This window comes from Microcebus murinus, chromosome 16 (genome assembly GCF_040939455.1).
Source record: "Microcebus murinus isolate Inina chromosome 16, M.murinus_Inina_mat1.0, whole genome shotgun sequence".
NCBI lineage: Eukaryota > Metazoa > Chordata > Mammalia > Primates > Cheirogaleidae > Microcebus > Microcebus murinus.
In genome coordinates this window covers 11925865-11943859 of record NC_134119.1, presented here as the reverse complement: position 1 = coordinate 11943859, position 17995 = coordinate 11925865, and the positions used below count along the sequence as shown (strand labels likewise).

The 17995-nt window shown below is 41.6% G+C and overlaps 1 protein-coding gene across 5 annotated transcripts in view; it reads left to right on the top strand.

Moving 5' to 3' along the window:
• ARFGEF2 (ARF guanine nucleotide exchange factor 2) overlaps positions 1-17995 on the top strand; it is a 91473-nt gene that overhangs the window by 25298 nt on the left and 48180 nt on the right. For 3 of the 5 annotated variants that reach the window (XM_076010887.1, XM_012760333.2, XM_012760332.2), the window contains exons 4-14: positions 355-501; positions 1476-1655; positions 2346-2580; positions 7059-7127; positions 8600-8751; positions 11112-11242; positions 12488-12722; positions 13299-13398; positions 14127-14266; positions 16457-16565; positions 17265-17448. In XM_076010887.1, coding sequence (XP_075867002.1) covers positions 355-501; positions 1476-1655; positions 2346-2580; positions 7059-7127; positions 8600-8751; positions 11112-11242; positions 12488-12722; positions 13299-13398; positions 14127-14266; positions 16457-16565; positions 17265-17448 — 1682 coding nt within the window. The remainder of the gene's footprint in view (positions 1-354; positions 502-1475; positions 1656-2345; positions 2581-7058; positions 7128-8599; positions 8752-11111; positions 11243-12487; positions 12723-13298; positions 13399-14126; positions 14267-16456; positions 16566-17264; positions 17449-17995) is intronic. The other 2 variants (XM_076010888.1, XM_020281821.2) reach the window with 2 other exon arrangements.

Here is a 17995-nt window from a genome sequence, read left to right as displayed (position 1 = left end):
TGTCTCCCTACCTCCCAGCTCTAGACAGACACTGATCTGGTTCCTGTGTCTGGTATGAACAACTTTTAATCCCGCAGTATTTTGCACAAATGGTTCTGTACTGGGGAGTGCTGTGTACCTTGCCTTCTTCATCGGACATGGTATCACCACTGCAGGGACCTTCTGCTGTCAGGAGACAGGACGAAGGCTGCGCTCACAGTGGTTGAGCCTGCCCAGCTTGTGGGGAGCAGGAGGATCTGTAGGGACTGGAAGGTACAGGCCCTGGTCACTGACTGTCTTTTGCACTGTGAGCTGCCATGGTGGCCTCAGTCCCAGCCAGGCAGAAACTGTAATCTCTATTGTTTATCTGTTTAGAAACTCATCGCTTATGGGCACATCACCGGCAACGCCCCTGACAGTGGAGCCCCAGGGAAGCGGCTGATCGACAGGATTGTTGAAACCATTTGCAATTGTTTTCAGGGCCCGCAGACCGATGAAGGGGTTCAGTTACAAATAATTAAGGTATTTCTGCTTGTTTGCCTGGTTTGGCTTTTAAATTAGAAAGCAAGTCTCCTTTGGGAATTTGGATTTCTAATTTATCACGTTAGTTGTCTCAGCTGGTACTAAGCTGGAACAGAAAAATTTAAGCATCACTTAGATCTTTTGTTAGGTGTCAGAATTTATTATCGTGGACTGAGACAAGAAGAGTGGAACCAGGTGTGTTTTCAAAGTAAATAGTTCACTAATAACAACACAAATTGCTTGCGAATTAAATTGGCTTGAAATCCTCTGGTCTTTCCGCTTGAAATTCTGGATCCCCAGTCTGGGATTTCTCAGCATGTCTTCATTGATACTCTTATCACCAACTTGCCTCTGCCCCGTTGTTCCCCTGTTTCACTTCCCTGTTCCATTTCTGCTGCCAGAAATGGTTTGGCATGGGATGGTGCCATCTGCTTGTCTGAGAACAGGATCAGGATGGGTGTAGCCAAAGTTCTAGATCTTAAGTCCTGACTATATTAGCTTTAGGAGGAGAAGGCTCCATGTTAGCTGTACCTTTCTGAAAGCTCTCCTGTAAACCCACCATGGAATTGGGAAGCTGACCAGCCATGGAAACAAGTATTTTGTGATTAATGTGGGCAAGATCAAGTGGAGAATTTTTCCTCTTGAGAGAAGCATCTATTTTTCATTCTAGGTTTTTCAGTCAGTATTAACATTCCAAAGTTTGGCTTTTTAAAAAGTGAGCCAGTAGAAAACCTACTTCAATACAACTTAATTGTTTCAAATAATTAGGATTTTATGAAGTTGTTACTTGTTTTAAACTCACTATAGGGAGTTGGCTCTTGGTGCTAATCATCCTATTTAGTTTGAAGAGCCATCTTTATTTTAAAAAAACACAAAAGAAAAACAAAGCCAAACTTTCTGGAAACATTTGGCCATCAGAGGGCAGGAGGGTGGTGGGCGTTCTTGGTGGCAAAGGTTTGTAATTTCTGTTTTAGGCTCTTCTGACTGCAGTGACTTCACCACACATTGAAATTCACGAAGGGACTGTCCTGCAGACAGTGAGGACATGTTACAACATCTATCTGGCCAGCAAAAACCTCATCAATCAAACCACTGCCAAGGCTACCCTCACTCAGATGCTCAACGTCATTTTCACCCGCATGGAAAACCAAGTGGTGAGTGGCAGCATTTATCAGCCACTGGGGGCATGACATCACCACTGTCCTCTTTCATGTGTGACCTCGGTACCTGTGAAGAGTGACTAGATTTTAAAGTTTACCCCTTCCTCCTGTGACTTCTTTGTACCGTGCTTTTGTTTTTGATTTAAAAATCGGAGAGAGAGGCCGGGCGCTGTGGCTCACGCCTGTAATCCTAGCTCTTGGGAGGCCGAGGCGGGCGGATTGCTCAAGGTCAGGAGTTCAAAACCAGCCTGAGCAAGAGCGAGACCCCGTCTCTACTATAAACAGAAAGAAATTAATTGGCCAACTGATATATATATATAAAAAATTAGCCGGGCATAGTGGCACATGCCTGTAGTCCCAGCTACTCGGGAGGCTGAGGCAGAAGGATCACTCGAGCCCAGGAGTTTGAGGTTGCTGTGAGCTAGGCTGACGCCACGGCACTCACTCTAGCCTGGACAACAAAGTGAGACTCTGTCTCAAAAAAAAAAAAAAAAATCGGAGAGAGAATCTTACATGGATTTTGAAGTTTGCATGCAGAATTTGCTTTGAGTTTGTCAAAGGAACTTACTTTGTTTTAAACTTTTGATCCTTCTGGCTGCAAATTTTTAGAGCAATAGGCTGGCGTAATTTTTGTTCTTACCAAAATACCGGGACCACTTAGATGCCTTTTTTATTGCCTTTTAGTTGCAGGAGGCCAGAGAATTGGAAAAACCAGTCCAGTCGAAACCCCAGTCCCCTGTGATCCAAGCTGCAGCAGTATCCCCAAAGTTCAGTCATTTGAAGCAGAGCCAGGCACAAAGCAAACCGACAACTCCTGAAAAAACAGATTTAACCAACGGTGAACATGCCAAGAATGATTCTGGAAAAGTGAGCTCAGAAAATGGAGATGCGCCCAGAGCAAGAGGCCCGTCACTGTCAGGTATGGCCTGGCGCGGTACAGCTGAGCCTGTCCCAGTGTGAGAGGGAATCATCGTGTGTGGGGGGCAGATGCGGGAGATGTTTAGTAACATCTGGAGGAAACCCCTGAGAGCAGCTTGTCTATTTCTGGGTCTTCCCCTTGACTTCCCCTTTGCTTTTCTCTTAGGGAACAAACCAGCGAGGCGTGAGGTCTAATGTCCTGTTGTCAGCTGTGCAGTTTTCTCTAAATCGTTCCTGGGTTGTATCTAGCTGCTGCTGCTTCATGTCAGCCTCAGTGCAGTGGGTTCAGTTTGGGGCGTTTATCTCCCAATAGTTAATTGATTGGGTAATTAGTCATTTAATGTCATCCAGAGGAGGATAAGGGCCTCAATTGTCATTACACACTGATTTCCATACCTTGCCTTGCCTTGCCCTGTGCCGGGCAGTTAGGAGCCACATTTGTGGTAGGAGCCAGAAGGTGGGTGAGTGGGTAGTTAGATGGACATAGAGTTTTGTTTTCTTTCTGGTGGCCAAGTACATCACTTGTTTTTGTTGGCTTTTTTAAATGAAAGAATATTCCCCACCTGATAGTCTTAAATGCACTATTAGGCAAGAAATCTTGAGTGGTCAAAAGATTATTTCTGAGTATTTGCATCTCTCCCTGGAAAATTTGTATGAACCGGTTTCTTATTTTTTCGGAAATTTATCTTTCCCAAGTGATTCTGTCAGATAATTTTTCACTCAAGCTAGTTGTTCTACAGAAAATATCTGACCTGTCTTTATAGTTGATCCTGTATCTTCAGCCACATTGCTGATAATGATTTCTGTTATAGTATGGTCCTTACTAGAATGCACATATTTCAGCAGCTTTTATTCCTTTATAATTTACCAGGCTGCTTGGCCTGCATGGGAACAGACCAAGTGTTATTGCTGGAATGTTGTTTTGTATCCGTTTACTCAAGGAAAGCACCACAGAGAAAGTTGCCACCAAGAGTGGTATTTGTTTCCGGGTGAGTGTGGCGTTGCCATCTACTCCTGCTGTCATATTTTATAGGGGCAGTGTTCAGGAACTCCCAGCCCACCCTCTGTATCTGTCATTATCTTTACCTTCGCAACTCCTCGGGTCAAGCGCCAGGCTTTTACTGTAACCATTATCAAGCTGTGGTCAGTCAATAAATACTAATATTTAGACACACTGTAGTAAGCATAGCTGGGCAGATACAAAACCCAAGTCTCTCGGAGCTGCGTTAACATGCTTCCACTCTAGTCCCCTTTTTGTACAGTGGCCAAAGTAATCTCTGAAAAGTATGAATGAGATCATGACCCGCCCCTGCTCAAATGCCTTTGATAATTCCCCATCCGTTCCATTCCAAGTGAAATCCATCTCACCCTACTCCCATGGTTTGCAAGACCCTGTGTGATCTGGCCCCTGCTCACTTTTCTGTCCCCTTCTTATACCTCTTTCCCCCTTGTTTGCTGCACAGTACATAGGTGTTTTTGGTGATTGAAGGGCCATGTTTGTTCCTGCCTCGGTGCCTTTGCACTTACTGTCCCTTCCCCACCCCCAACCCCCTTTATCTTCAGGTCTCTCAGTTCAGACTGAGAGTGGCTTCCCTGATCACTCTCTGAAGTTCCCATCACATCTGTCCCATCATCCTCTTTTATTTTCTTCATAGCACTTATCAATACATGAAATTACTAAAAGATTTATGTTCACTCGTTCCCATCTGAGGCCTAGGCTGCCCTATTTACCACTATACTCCCAACACCCGGAACAGTGCTTGGCACACACAGCAGACATTTAGTAAATACGTTTTTTGGATGAATGGAGAAAAACATGATTTCTGGAATATACTTTTTCAAAAACACAGTAACTTGAAGTTCTGCTCTAACACAGAGAAAATAACTTGCCGTTAGTATATTGCTGTGGATTTCATTGCGAGTACTTGGTACACCCCATGAGGCTTTCCCAGGAACATGGAAATCAGATTGCCTGCAAGAAGCAAACCCCAAACCTACAAACAGTGGATCAGAATGGAGGTGTACCATCACCTTTAAGAAGAGCAAATGGGGCCAGGCACAGTGGCTCACATCTGCAATCCTAGCACTCGGAGGCCGAGGCAGGAGGATCGCTCAAGGTCACGAGTTCGAAACCAGCCTGAGCAAGAGCGAGACCCCATCTTTACTAAATATAGAAAGAAATTAATTGGTCAACTAAAAATATATAGAAAAAATTAGCCGGGCATGGTGGTGCATGCCTGTAGTCTCAGCTACTCAGGAGGCTGAGGCAGGAGGATCACTTGAGCCCAGGAGTTTGAGGTTGCTGTAAGGTAGGCTGACGCCACAGCACTCTAGCCCAGGCAACAGAGTGAGACTCTGTCCCAAAAAAAAAAAAAAAAAAGAGAGAGAGCAAATGGGCTGGCGAGGTAGCTTATGCCCATAGTCCCTGCTGCTCAAGAGGCTAAGGCAAGATGATCACCTGAGGCCGGGAGTTTTGTCGCCCCAGGCTGGAGTACAATGGCTTAATCATAGCTCACTGTACCCTCGAACTCCTGGGATCAAGTGATCTTCCTGTCTCAGCCTTCTCAGTAGATAAGACTACATGGCACCATGCCTGGCTAATTTTTAAATGTTTTGTAGAGAGAGGGTCTCACTATGTTACACAGGCTGGTCTCGAACTCCTAGCCTCAAGCAATCCTCCTGCCTTGGCCTCCCAAAGTGCTGGGATTGCAGGCATGAACCAATACCACCTGGTCAACTTTTTTTATAATAAGTAGAAGGAGCACACTCAAAAATAACAGTTAAAAGTTTAATATAGTAAATACATAAACCAGTAACATAGTTGTTTACTACCACTAGCAGATATTGTGTACTGTACGTAATTGTCTGTGCTGTGCTTTTATTTTATTTTTTTTTTTTTTGAGACAGAGTCTCGCTTTGTTGCCCAGGCTAGAGTGAGTGCCGTGGCGTCAGCCTAGCTCACAGCAACCTCAAACTCCTGGGCTGGAGTGATCCTTCTGCCTCAGCCTCCCGGGTAGCTGGGACTACAGGCATGCGCCACCATGCCCGGCTAATTTTTTTTTTTTATATATATATCAGTTGGCCAATTAATTTCTTTCTATTTATAGTAGAGACGGGGTCTCGCTCTTGCTCAGGCTGGTTTTGAACTCCTGACCTTGAGCAATCCGCCCGCCTCGGCCTCCCAAGAGCTAGGATTACAGGCGTGAGCCACAGCGCCCGGCCTTGTGCTGTGCTTTTATATAGTCTGGCAGCACAATAAGTTTGCTTACACCAGCATGACCATAAACATGTGAGTGATACACTGCTCCATGAAAACCTACCAGTCAGTGGGAAGTTTTCATCTTCATTGTGACCTTATGGGACCACCAGTGTATATGCAGTTCATTGTTGACCAAAACATTGTTGTACAGTGCACAACTATATATGTAATATCTAAAATATATAATAATATAAGTGGAACATCAATATGGCAAACATTATGAAGGTATGAGAATGACTAAAGTTTGGGTAACACTGATCTAGTCTTAAATCATCATTTTTGGATGAAGGCGTGAGTTTAGAAGATTGTGACCATGGTTGGAGTTTTCTAATTTCAAGTTCTTTTTTGGCCTCTAAGGAAATCATGTAACATCAGCATTTCCCACATAAATTGACTAGAGCCGTTATATAGTTACAGTGTGTTAAGTGCTCTGTGGAAGTGAAGATACTTAGCAGTGCTCTCACTCATAAAAATAGCGGCTGGGTTGAAAATCCTCATTAATGCAAAGTTAAAAGGGTTATTTGGGTTTTGTTTATTTAAGGTGATGGCCTTTCTGGTCAATGTGGTATTTTATAAATCAGTAATATGGACCTCTGAGAGTCTAGTCAAGAGCTATTTACTTTATAAACTCTTTCCCAGAACTAGTATTCTAAAAATATATGTATAAAAGGAACTGAACCTCTTCCACTTAAACAATTAACATTTGACAGAATAATTTCATAAAATTTGATGAATCCTCAACTATCACATTGGAAATCTCACGCTAAATTTGGGATTTACGGTGCAGGGAAAGAGAAGCATGAAGAAGGCATGTCACCAAGGCTTGTTCATACCAGAGCAAAGGCACAAGGGAAAGCTCCATCTTTTGTTCTGCCGGGAACCATAGCTGGATAACATCCAGCTCCTGCCACCAAGTTGGGGTGGTGGGAGCCCTGGGCCAAGTGACTGGGACTTAGGAAGGGAGAGAGTAGAGTCAGTGGGGTTTTAGTGTTCCACAAAGGGAAACTCGAAAGCAGAGCAGATGCTGCCTAAGGCTTTCCAGATTTCAAGGAGGTTGTCTTCCATTGACACAATCATTTGGCTGTGGGTAGTACTTATTTGCACCCTTTGTTTGCCTTCTGAAACACGACTCTAGAGGAACATTGCCATAATCTCCTTCTCCCCTTTCCTTTTCTTCCTTGGAAAAACACGTGTGCGTTTGTGTATTTGGATGTGTGTAGGGACTGAGGAAGGCGCCCAGGAGGTGGTGAAGGACATCTTAGAGGATGTAGTCACATCTGCCGTTAAAGGTAAGAACCAAGGACGACCCAGCCTTTCCTTCTAACTCATTCCTCCAAGAAGGTCCTCAGCCAAATTTTTTAGTGGTGGCGTTCCCTCTTCGCTGCCCAGTGAACGCATGGAAACTGAGTCTGCCCATGCCTGCCCATTTCAGATGGGCTTCAAAAATTACTTATTTTTAGTGATTGATTTTATTCTCATTTGGGTTGCTATAGTCATTTTGTTAAACTTCATTCATAATTTCCTCAGTTTCATGGTTTGGTTTCAGTGGAATTAAACTTACATAGCTCAGAATGACTATTTTTCCTTCGTTTTTGCCTAAAATCTCAGGTTGGTGGCTATGTGTTGAACACTTGGTTCCAGTGCCAATAAATCATTAATTGGCTGAAAAATCAGAAATTTAGAGGATTGCAATCAGCATTTTAAAAAAATGAAATAGAGTACAAATGATCTGACTACATCGCATATAGTGTTAGGTATTATTTCATGAAATGTGTTTCAGTTATTTATGTGAACATGTCTATATTGGGACATGATTTTTAAAATTAATGTCTTAACTGAGGTCATGATTTAAAAGCCACTTTTCCAAGCCCTGTCTTTTTGTTAAGTTAAAGTACCACAAAGCTGTATATAGGTTCTATTATTTACTTAACTTCTTATAGAAATGTCTTTAAAAATGGAACAATTTTATTTCATACCTTTAGGCTTGTTTCTGGGGTCTGTACAAGTAGTCATCAGATAATGAATGTTTGCCTTGTTCACTGCTGTATCCTCCAGCCCCTACCACAGAGCTTGGCACATAATAGGCACTTGATAAGTATTTGTGGAATGAATATATGCTTTGTAGAGCTATTATTGAAGATTGTGCTAATAAGTTGTTCAGTATCCCTTGTATATAAAGATACACATGATAAATTTCTTCTAAAGGAATTTCCTTATTCTGCTGATCATCAGATATGCATTCCTTCATTAAATGATGAAATCTATTTAATTCTTTGTTTAATTCTTTCCCTTTTTCACATGGCTGCCAGGAAGCTCAGGTTTACATTTTTCTCTGTGACTAAGGTTTTCTCTTATAACTGGCTGTTCTCTAATTCCTAACTTAATAGCCCTTTTTAAAAATCTGTGCTTTTCCTGTTTAGCTGCTTCTAATCTTTTTCAGAAGTGAATGGGGGTGGGCAGGGCTACTGCACTGCGCCATTCTGGAGGCACCATTGATATGGATTGCAGAATGAATGAAGCCCCCCTAGAGAGAGTTGTGCATTGCTGTGGCCCTGGCAGCGGAGCTGGATAACAAGACACTCATAAAGCTTAAGCTCCACTTTGGCCAAGCCTCTTCCAGTACTCTGTCAGTCATAGGCCAGTGACATAGGAAAAAGGGGCAAAGGCAATAGCCGGGAGATGGTGAATAGCTTCCTTCTGGTGTCAGCCAGACTTTTAGAATAAGTACAGCACTAACTTGGCTTTGCACTTGTGTTTCAAGAAGCAGTGGAAAAGCATGGTCTGATAGAACCTGAGAGGGTTCTAGGCGAACTGGAGTGCCAGGAATGTGCTGTTCCCCCAGGAGTGGATGAAAACTCACAGACCAACGGGATAGCAGACGACAGGCAGTCCTTGTCATCAGCGGATAATCTGGTATGTTGATGATCGTCCTATCCAGACTCATTACCATTTTTGCTTTTTTAGAAGATGGCAGAACTAAATCTTTTATCAAAAGAAGTAAGTAGGCTGGGCACAGTGGCTCACGCCTGTAATCCTAGCACTCTGGGAGGCCGAGGCGGGCAGATTGCTCGAGGTCAGGAGTTCGAAACCAGCCTGAGCAAGAGCGAGACCCCGTCTCTACTATAAATAGAAAGAAATTAATTAGCCAACTAATATATATAGAAAAAAAAATTAGCCCGGCATGGTGGCACATACCTATAAGTCCCAGCTACTCGGGAGGCTGAGGCAGCCGGATTGCTTGAGCCCAGGAGTTTGAGGTTGCTGTGAGCTAGGCTGACGCCACGGCACTCACTCTAGCCTGGGCAACAAAGCAAGACTCTGTCTCAAAAAAAAAAAAAAAAAGAAACCACCAATCTTTTAGTCCTCTTCTTGTACATTATTCTATATCCACACTCTCTGCATCTGATTGGATCCCTTGATTTTATTTCATTTTCTGTGTGACATTCTCCACAGATATATATCATTGGCTGCTGTTTTAGTGGCTGAACGTCCTTCTGGGTGTCCATTGTTAATCCCTACGCAGCACAGAGAAACTTCTCACTCCACGATTCCACACGAAACCCAGTTTGAAGCTGTGTCTAGACTTTTAAAAACTTTAATTTCCTGCCATTTTTTCTCTCTCAAATTAGTATACATTCATTACAGAAAAATAAGAAAATATATAGTCCACTATTTTTTTCTCTGAATTGGGAAAGTCATCCATGATCCCATAACCCAGAAATAACCCTCATTAACATCTTATACCCTTTCTAGATTTTTCTCTCTTTCACATATTATTCTACTTAAAAGGAATGACACAATATATGTGCTGTGTTGCAGCCTGCTTTTTAAACTTAATGTATATTATGAACATCCTTTCAGGCCCATAGATATGTCTGCCACATTATTTTTTAGAAATAACTTTATTGTTCTCTTGAAAATTGTACATATAAACATTTAAAACTGGAATTTCCCCCCGGACTCCACTCTCTGCATCTTTTCACCTGTTTTTCAGCCTTTTTCATTATTGATCTCCTCTCCAAGGAATCGGTTTAGATGTTTTTTTCCCAATTATCACCCCCCCTAAAATACTAATGCCACTGATAAACTGGATATCTATCTGCTGTTTCTGTATCTGCGCTTTATACATCAAAGGAATAAAGCTTTTTCACCCGCACCCTAAGAGCCAGTTCCCCATTAGGAATACACTTACAGGGACACACTTATGATTTATATACTAGGCTGCAGTTTGCTCTGTTCACTCAGCACTAAATCATGGATGTCTTTCCATACATCTTTCCATAGTACGTATAGATCTAACAACTTTTTAATGGCCATGTAAAATTTCATATGAATTACCATAATCTATTAACCAGTTCCCTATTGGGGTTTTAAATTATCCCAGTTTTCTCACAGGAAACAGTTCTATAATGAATATCTTTGTAAATAAATCTCATGCACATCCTTAATTCTTGATTAGGGATAAATTCCTGCAACTGGTATTATTGCGTAAAACTTGAGAGTTTTAAGACTTTTGATCTTAACACAAAATTAGCTTGTGGGAGGCATTACGTGAATCCCTGCCCACCTCAGGCTCTCAATGCTCCTCTTCCCGTTCCCTCATTAATACCAGGCAATAGCATTTATTCAAATCTTTGCTAGTCTGATCCTGCCTTAATGGTCAATGATAAGGTCATTTAGGTTTATTTGTCATTTGTATTTCTTCATGAATTGCTTATCCATGTTCTTGCCTGTTTTTCATTTGGAGGAAAGGTTTTTATATTTACTTAATGAATCATAGGAATTTTTGTATGTTGAGGAATTTTGTATGTATCTTTGTTATATGTTACAAATATTTATTTTTTATTTTTAAATTGGATTTACTGTTTTAGGTAAAGAAGTTTATTTTATAATGTCTGTCATTTTTTTTTTTTTTCATTTATCCTACAAAAGTGTTCTTAGCAATACCTTTCTTACCCAAGCTAATATAATTAGCTCGGGTAATTACCTGTATTTGTTTTAGTATTGTTATGGTTTAACTTTTGATCATTTATCATTTTAAACCATCCATACCAACTTTTTGAAGGACAGGGAACAAAGTTTTAGAATTGCTGTAGTGACTCCCCCATAGCTCCTATTTTGCCATATTCACTCCTTCACCACAACCCTCACCTCCCCATTGAATAAATGCAAGCATTTACATTTCCATGAAATAATTACATTTCTTATTTTTTAAAAATGTTGTCCTTTTGTTTTGCCCATTTTGTTTTTCTTTTATTTGTTTTTAATCTTAGGAATCAGACACCCAAGGACATCAAGTGGCCGCTAGGTTTTCTCACATTCTGCAGAAGGATGCCTTCCTCGTGTTTCGCTCCCTGTGCAAGCTGTCCATGAAACCCCTTGGTGAAGGCCCCCCAGATCCAAAGTAAGCAGACGGCAGTTCTTGGCTGTCTTCAACCCAGTGATCTGGGACCATATGGTACTATGTTTCATATTCCCCTTGTTCCTAGAAATCCAAGTGCCATGTCCCTTTGTTGGTATAAGTGCAGGAATTTATTTTGTATGACTTTGCAACTTTTCAAACTGATGCCATCCCCACAGTCCTTTCGTACTTTCATATTGAATTGTCTCTCTCTGCCTACCGACCAAGATTTTGCCCAGTTTTGTGGGTTTTTTGGTTCATATGTTGAAAACAATCAGTATTTTGAACACGTACCCTCTTTTTACTAACTAGTGGATTAAATCACATGACATGGAGTGGGGAGGGTCAGGATGACTGCAATGCTCAGTTCCCTGTTCTGTTTGGAAACCTCTGCTTCGTGAAGACAGATTTAAGGCCCAGATTCAACATAGGGAAGCCAAACATTTCTTGGTAGTAAATAAACTACTGCCAGTATGACAGCGTTGTGGAGTGAAGAAAGCAGAGGCTTCAGGGCCAGAGAGAGCTGCATTCACATGTTGGCTCCTCTTCTTCAGAGCTGCTCCCTGGCTGTATGAGTTAGGTAATACTAAGAAATGGGAATATGGAAAAATCACCTTACAGGATTGATTAAATGAAATGATACAGGTTGTCCTGAGCACAAGGCCTTGTACTTTATAGTCACTATTGTTACTGTCATTATTGTTAGTCATTAATAATAATTCTCATTTCTCCTAATGAGAATCTTGCTAATGTTATGATAACCATTAGGAAAATGGTTCATGAAAAATTTCCATTTCTTACCATCCTTGAACATGGGGTGTGGGACGAGAGTGTTGTGAGGCAGGTGAATAAAGAGTACCATCTTCACAGTGTATAAAGATGGAGAGGGACAATGTCTCGGCCTCACATGAATGATGTGAAGTCATTGATCTCATCGGTGCAGTTGCAGAGCCTGCTCCCAGTGTCCATTGACACTTATTTTGCTCCTGCTATATGTCTCTACTTTGTGGTGGGGAGAGACAGAATAGGAATTGGCAGCTCTTATTCTCCAAGGGCTGGCAGGATCCAAGAGGATCCACCTCATGCCATCTGCCCTCATTCTCCTGACATTGAGGTGCTGTGGCTAATTTTTAATTCATTGGCTTCTCAGAAAATTCTGTTCACTGGTAGAGGAGCAAGGCCTTCTCAAGGGACATACTGTTTTACATTTTCTCTTTTAGCACACGTTGTTTTCATTGTCTTTGCCAGATCCCATGAGCTACGTTCCAAGGTGGTTTCCCTGCAGCTCCTCCTCTCCGTGTTGCAAAATGCTGGCCCAGTATTCAGGACTCACGAGATGTTCATCAACGCAATCAAGCAATATCTCTGTGTGGCCTTGTCCAAAAACGGCGTCTCTTCAGTGCCTGATGTCTTTGAGCTCTCTCTCGCCATTTTTCTTACTCTTCTTTCAAACTTTAAAATGCACTTGAAAATGCAGATAGAGGTATGGACTCCAATTTTTTTTTTAATTTCATGACATTCATACCAGATGAGTTAATCATTGGTGGCATATTCACTAGAACTACAGTTACACGGTCTACTTGCTGCCCCAGCAAGTAAGAACTTTGTAAAAAGTGATTGCCCCCAAATCTTGTGTGCCTTTCATTTGAACCAAAGGTTTAAAGTATGTGGTCTGTGTGCTGGGCTCAGCTTCCCTTCATGTATTTCTTTGGTCTGTAAATTGTTTGAAATAATTTGAATTAGTTGCCAAATTGAGAAATCCTATTTTACATGAAAGTCCAGATTTCTGATTTCTCTCAAATAATCAGAACACGAGTCCTGCATTTTCACGTGTGAAGTGGGAGCCCAGCAGCAGCTGCTCCTCTAATGGGCCCTGCCCTGCCGGCTGTCCCTGTACTGAGGCCTGGTGCTGTTCAGCAGGCCGTGTGCACAGCTCTGCTCCTTCTGCCCAGGCTGCTTCGTTTATCATAGGATCAGCCTGGCTGCTAAAGACTTGGGAATCTTTGAGCTCTAACTGAAAGTGTTAATGGATGTCCTCCTTTGTCTTCATGTCGTATAGGTCTTTTTCAAAGAGATATTCCTGAACATTTTAGAAACATCAACAAGTTCTTTTGAGCACAGGTGGATGGTCATTCAGACTCTGACAAGGATCTGTGCAGGTATTTTCACCCTGAGGGCACTCATCCATTGGACTTGCTCAGAAACCGTACAGATGCTCTAATTTGTTGAGACCCTTAACTCTTTTCAGAGTTTTAGCAAAGTATTAGGAAAATCATGCCCTAAAAGGCCAATTCTAACCTAATGACTAGTCATTCCCCACTTCTCTTTTGTGAGAGCAGACTGATTTGCGTGGGTCTTTCTGGCTTTGGCGTTAAAAGTCTCATATTCCAGAAACCTCCTAATCCTAGCAAACTGGGACATTTGGTCACCCTACCTACAAGCTAAGCACTGTTTGTTAATCACAGGGCCCAAGGTTTTGGTGCTGCAAATCCTTGACTGGGTGCTAAGGTAAATTTGGACTTACTTTACACCATACAATTAATTGTGTGGCTTCAAACTAAGCATCCCACTTGTCTGTCATGAAACGTAATTTCATAAGAGTGACACAGCTTTAAGAGGTGGATCAGGCAGTTGTTAGCTCTTTTTTGATGAGAAAAGTGAGCCTTGGAGAGGTAGAATGAACTGCTGGAAATTTCAGTTAGTGCAGGGGCAGGCCTAAAAACACCCATACCCCTCCAGCTTCCAACATACATTTCCTGAGTAAGATGTGGCTGCTTGAGGCAGTAGTTCACTGGGGAGATTTTTAGGCAAACACATCTTATTTAATAAGAAAACATAACTGCTGTCTTTGATCAAAATTTCTAATACTTGTATGCTGTTTTCCAAGATGCCCAGTGTGTTGTGGATATCTATGTCAACTACGACTGTGATTTAAATGCTGCTAACATTTTTGAGCGCCTTGTAAATGATTTATCCAAAATCGCTCAGGGAAGAAGTGGACATGAGCTGGGAATGACTCCTCTGCAGGTAAAAACACTGAGGACACTCAGTTACATTTAAAGTTTGTTCATTTCAGTGAACATTTACAGAGTGCCACCATGTGCCAGGCACCATCCTTGAAGCTAAGATGCAGCAGTGAACAAAACACAGTGCATGCATATGTGCTTGCACACGCTCACAGTTTCTGCATCATGAAATGATAATGAAGCAAATTGTCGACTGGGCGCAGTGGCTCATGCATGTAATCCTAGGACTCTGGGAGGCTGAGGCGGGGAGGATTGCTCAAGGTCAGAAGTTCAAGACCAGCCTGAGTAAGAGCGAGACCCTGTCTCTACTAAAAATAAAAAGAAATTAATTGGCCAACTAAAAATATATAGAAAAAAATTAGCCGGGCATGGTGGTGCATGCCTGTAGTCCCAGCTACTCAGGAGGCTGAGGCAGTAGAATTGCTTGAGCCCAGGAATTGGAGGTTGCTTTGAGCTAGGCTGACGCCACGGCACTCTAGCCCAGGCAACACAGTGAGACTTTGTCTCAAAAAAAAAAAAAAGTAAATTGTCAGGTGATGATGAGTGCTGCTGGGAAGAATATAGAAGGGTCAGCAGGGAAGTGCTGGAGATGGGGGTGTTGTACTTCTTAATAGTATCCTTGACAAAGTGACATTTGAGGGGAGACTTGTGGGAAGGGAGTTCATTCTCAGTCACCTTTCCAGTGATAGTGTGATACCAGTCGCCAGTATAGGCAAAGGAGATTGCGTGTTATTAGCAGATTGTCTTATTATTGGAGTGCCTACAAAGAAAATAGGATCCTTAACTTAAGGTCTCTGAGTGAACTGGTCAGAGGGTCTATGAGCCCTGGAGAATTATGTGTAAAATTTTGGTGTATGGGCATTTTACCTAGAAAAAGGACATAATTACAATTAGAATCACAAATCTGTGTTGTGTAAGATGCTATTTTGAATCTAGATTATCTGTAGCTCATGTTCAATTTCTTATTTAAGAAATGCTATTTATTTTAAAAATTCATTATTATTATTTATTTACAGGGCGAGCCTTAAAATAGAATGCATTTGTGTGTTAAGGGGATAAGTTGTATCCAGAATCTCTCATTTACTACATAATTCAATGTTTTTTCTCTTTTTGTTCAGGGTCATTGGTTAAGACTCTGTTATTTTAAAAAATAAATTTTTTTTAAACCAAGTGGTAAAAGTAAGAATAAATAAAAATTTCTTCAAAGTTTTATTTAGTTAGTTAGTTATTTGGAGACAGTCTTGCTCTGTTGCCTGGGATAGAATGCAGTGACCTCGTCACAGCTCAGTGCAACCTCAAACTCTTGGACTCAAGCGATCCTCCTGTCTCAGCCTCCTAGGTATCTGGGATTACAGGCATGTGCCACCACTCTGGCTAATTTTTTCATTTTTTGTAGAGATGGGGTTTCACTATGTTGCTCAGACTGGTCTCGAATTCTTTCCTCAAGCAGTCCTCCCGTCCTGGCCTCCCAAAATGCTAGGATTATAGGCATGAGCCACTGCACCCATCTGAAAGTTTTTTTAATTACACAAGCAATGAGTGAAAACATCTTTTAAAAATTCCAACTAACACTGTTCATTTTAAGAAAGCACACGTCCCTGGCCAGGCACGGTGGCTCACGCCTGTAATCCTAGCACTCTGGGAGGCCGAGGCAGGAGGATCACTCGAGGTCAGGAGTTTGAGACCAGCCTGAACAAGAGCGAGACCCCGTCTCTACTAAAAATAGGAAGAAATTAATTGGCCAACTAAAAATATATAGCAAAAATTAGCTGGGCATGGTGGCGTATGCCTATAGTCCCAGGTACTCAGGAGGATCACTTGAGCTCAGGAGTCTGAGGTTGCTGTGAGCTAGGCTGATGCCACGGCATATCAGCCTGGGCACCACAGTGAGACTCTCTCAAAAAAAAAACAAAAAAAAAACAACCCATAATATGCCGAAAGAAAAAAGAAAGAAAGAAAGCACACATCCCATATTTTTGCTGCTGGAATGTTTGGAATGAATACCTGTAGAGATGTTCACAGTTCTTGTAATGTGTCCCTAATGCCTATGTCACCTGTTAACTTTTCCTTGAGTGTGTTTCATCCTTAATAGCACTGACTATCAGTGATTATCTTATATCCTCACAGGATTCCCTAAGATGTGTACTCTCTTTTCTGCTAAGTCTCTATTCTGTGTCACTTTGTCCTTTAGGAGCTCAGCCTGAGGAAGAAAGGCCTGGAGTGCCTTGTGTCCATTCTCAAGTGCATGGTGGAATGGAGCAAAGACCTGTATGTGAATCCCAACCACCAGGCCAGCCTCGGTGAGAGAATGTGGCTGTCACCTCCGTTCATAATAGGCTTCTTACAAGTGCCAGGAAAAGTTGTCTTGGTGTAGTTGCCTTAGAATCGAAGAAAACATTTTAGTTTGTTAAATACCTGTAGTATTTAAAAGTTCTGCTTTTAGTAGGTTAAATCTGGATTTTGCAGGGAATTGTGTGAAGTTATGCTCTAACTCTACTGTTCCAAATGGGGAGCTGATTGTTCCAACTTTTTTAGTAGTCTCTCCTTCCCTCGCCGACTGGACGCATCACCTTTATGATACACCACATTCTCTTGTGTGTCTAAGTCTGTTTCTGGATTTTCTGTTCTATTGATTTTTTTTTTTTTTTACACCAGTACCACACTTTTCAAATTATTGGAGTTGTATATATTTTGGTACCTTGTAGGGCAAGTCTACTGGTCCATTATTTTTTAAGTATCTTGCGCTTTTTGCCTTTTTTTACTCTTTCATGTGAATTTTAGAATTAGATCATCAAGTGCCATGAATAAAGAAGTAAGGTTTTTTTAAGACTATTTTTAAAAAAGGAGTTTTAAATACTAGGGTTTCATGCTTATGGTTCTTCTAGTACAAACTTGTTGCTGTTGGAGGTCTGGCAAAGGGAACCATGAAGCCAGACCTACTCAGCCGTGTCTCTGTCCCTTCAGCCTTTTTGGTTTCCTTTGCTTTTATGTCACTGCAGGTCAGGAAAGGCTCATGGATCAGGAAATGGGAGATGGGAAAGGCATTGACATGGCGAGACGGAGCAGCGTGACATCTATGGAGTCCACAGTGTCCTCAGGGACCCAAACAACTGTTCAGGATGACCCGGAGCAGTTTGAGGTCATCAAGCAACAAAAGGAAATCATTGAACATGGCATCGAGTTGTGAGTGTGGTCGCTGCTCTAGTGGGGTCTCCTGGGGCCTCTGACAAAGCCACATCTTCTCTGGGAACCTGGCATTGGCTCCTGAGGGGAAATGCCGTTACAAAAGCACTGTTTGTGTGGTTAACGCAGCCTTTATTTTTCCCTTTTCCGATGAAAATAATTAAACCCATTTAGAAAATATAGGAAAGTATAAAGCAAGAATATAAAAATCACTCATAAAATTACTACCTGAGGAAATCACCATTGTTAACATTTTTTTCCCAATTACACATTATGAAAAGTTTCAACATACAGAAAAATTAATATTTGCCATATTCGTTTTACCTATGTATGTATTTTTGTGAACCATTTGACAGTAATTTGTAGCTATCATGATACTTCAGCCATACATCTTTGAAAAATAAGGACGTTCTCCCATATAGCCATAGCATCATTATAGGTCATTGGTAAATCTTTGTCTCTTTCCAGTCTTTTACACACATAAATGCATACACAATCTCATATCCTGCCCAACTTGTGAATGGTTAACTCAGTAAATTCAAAGTTG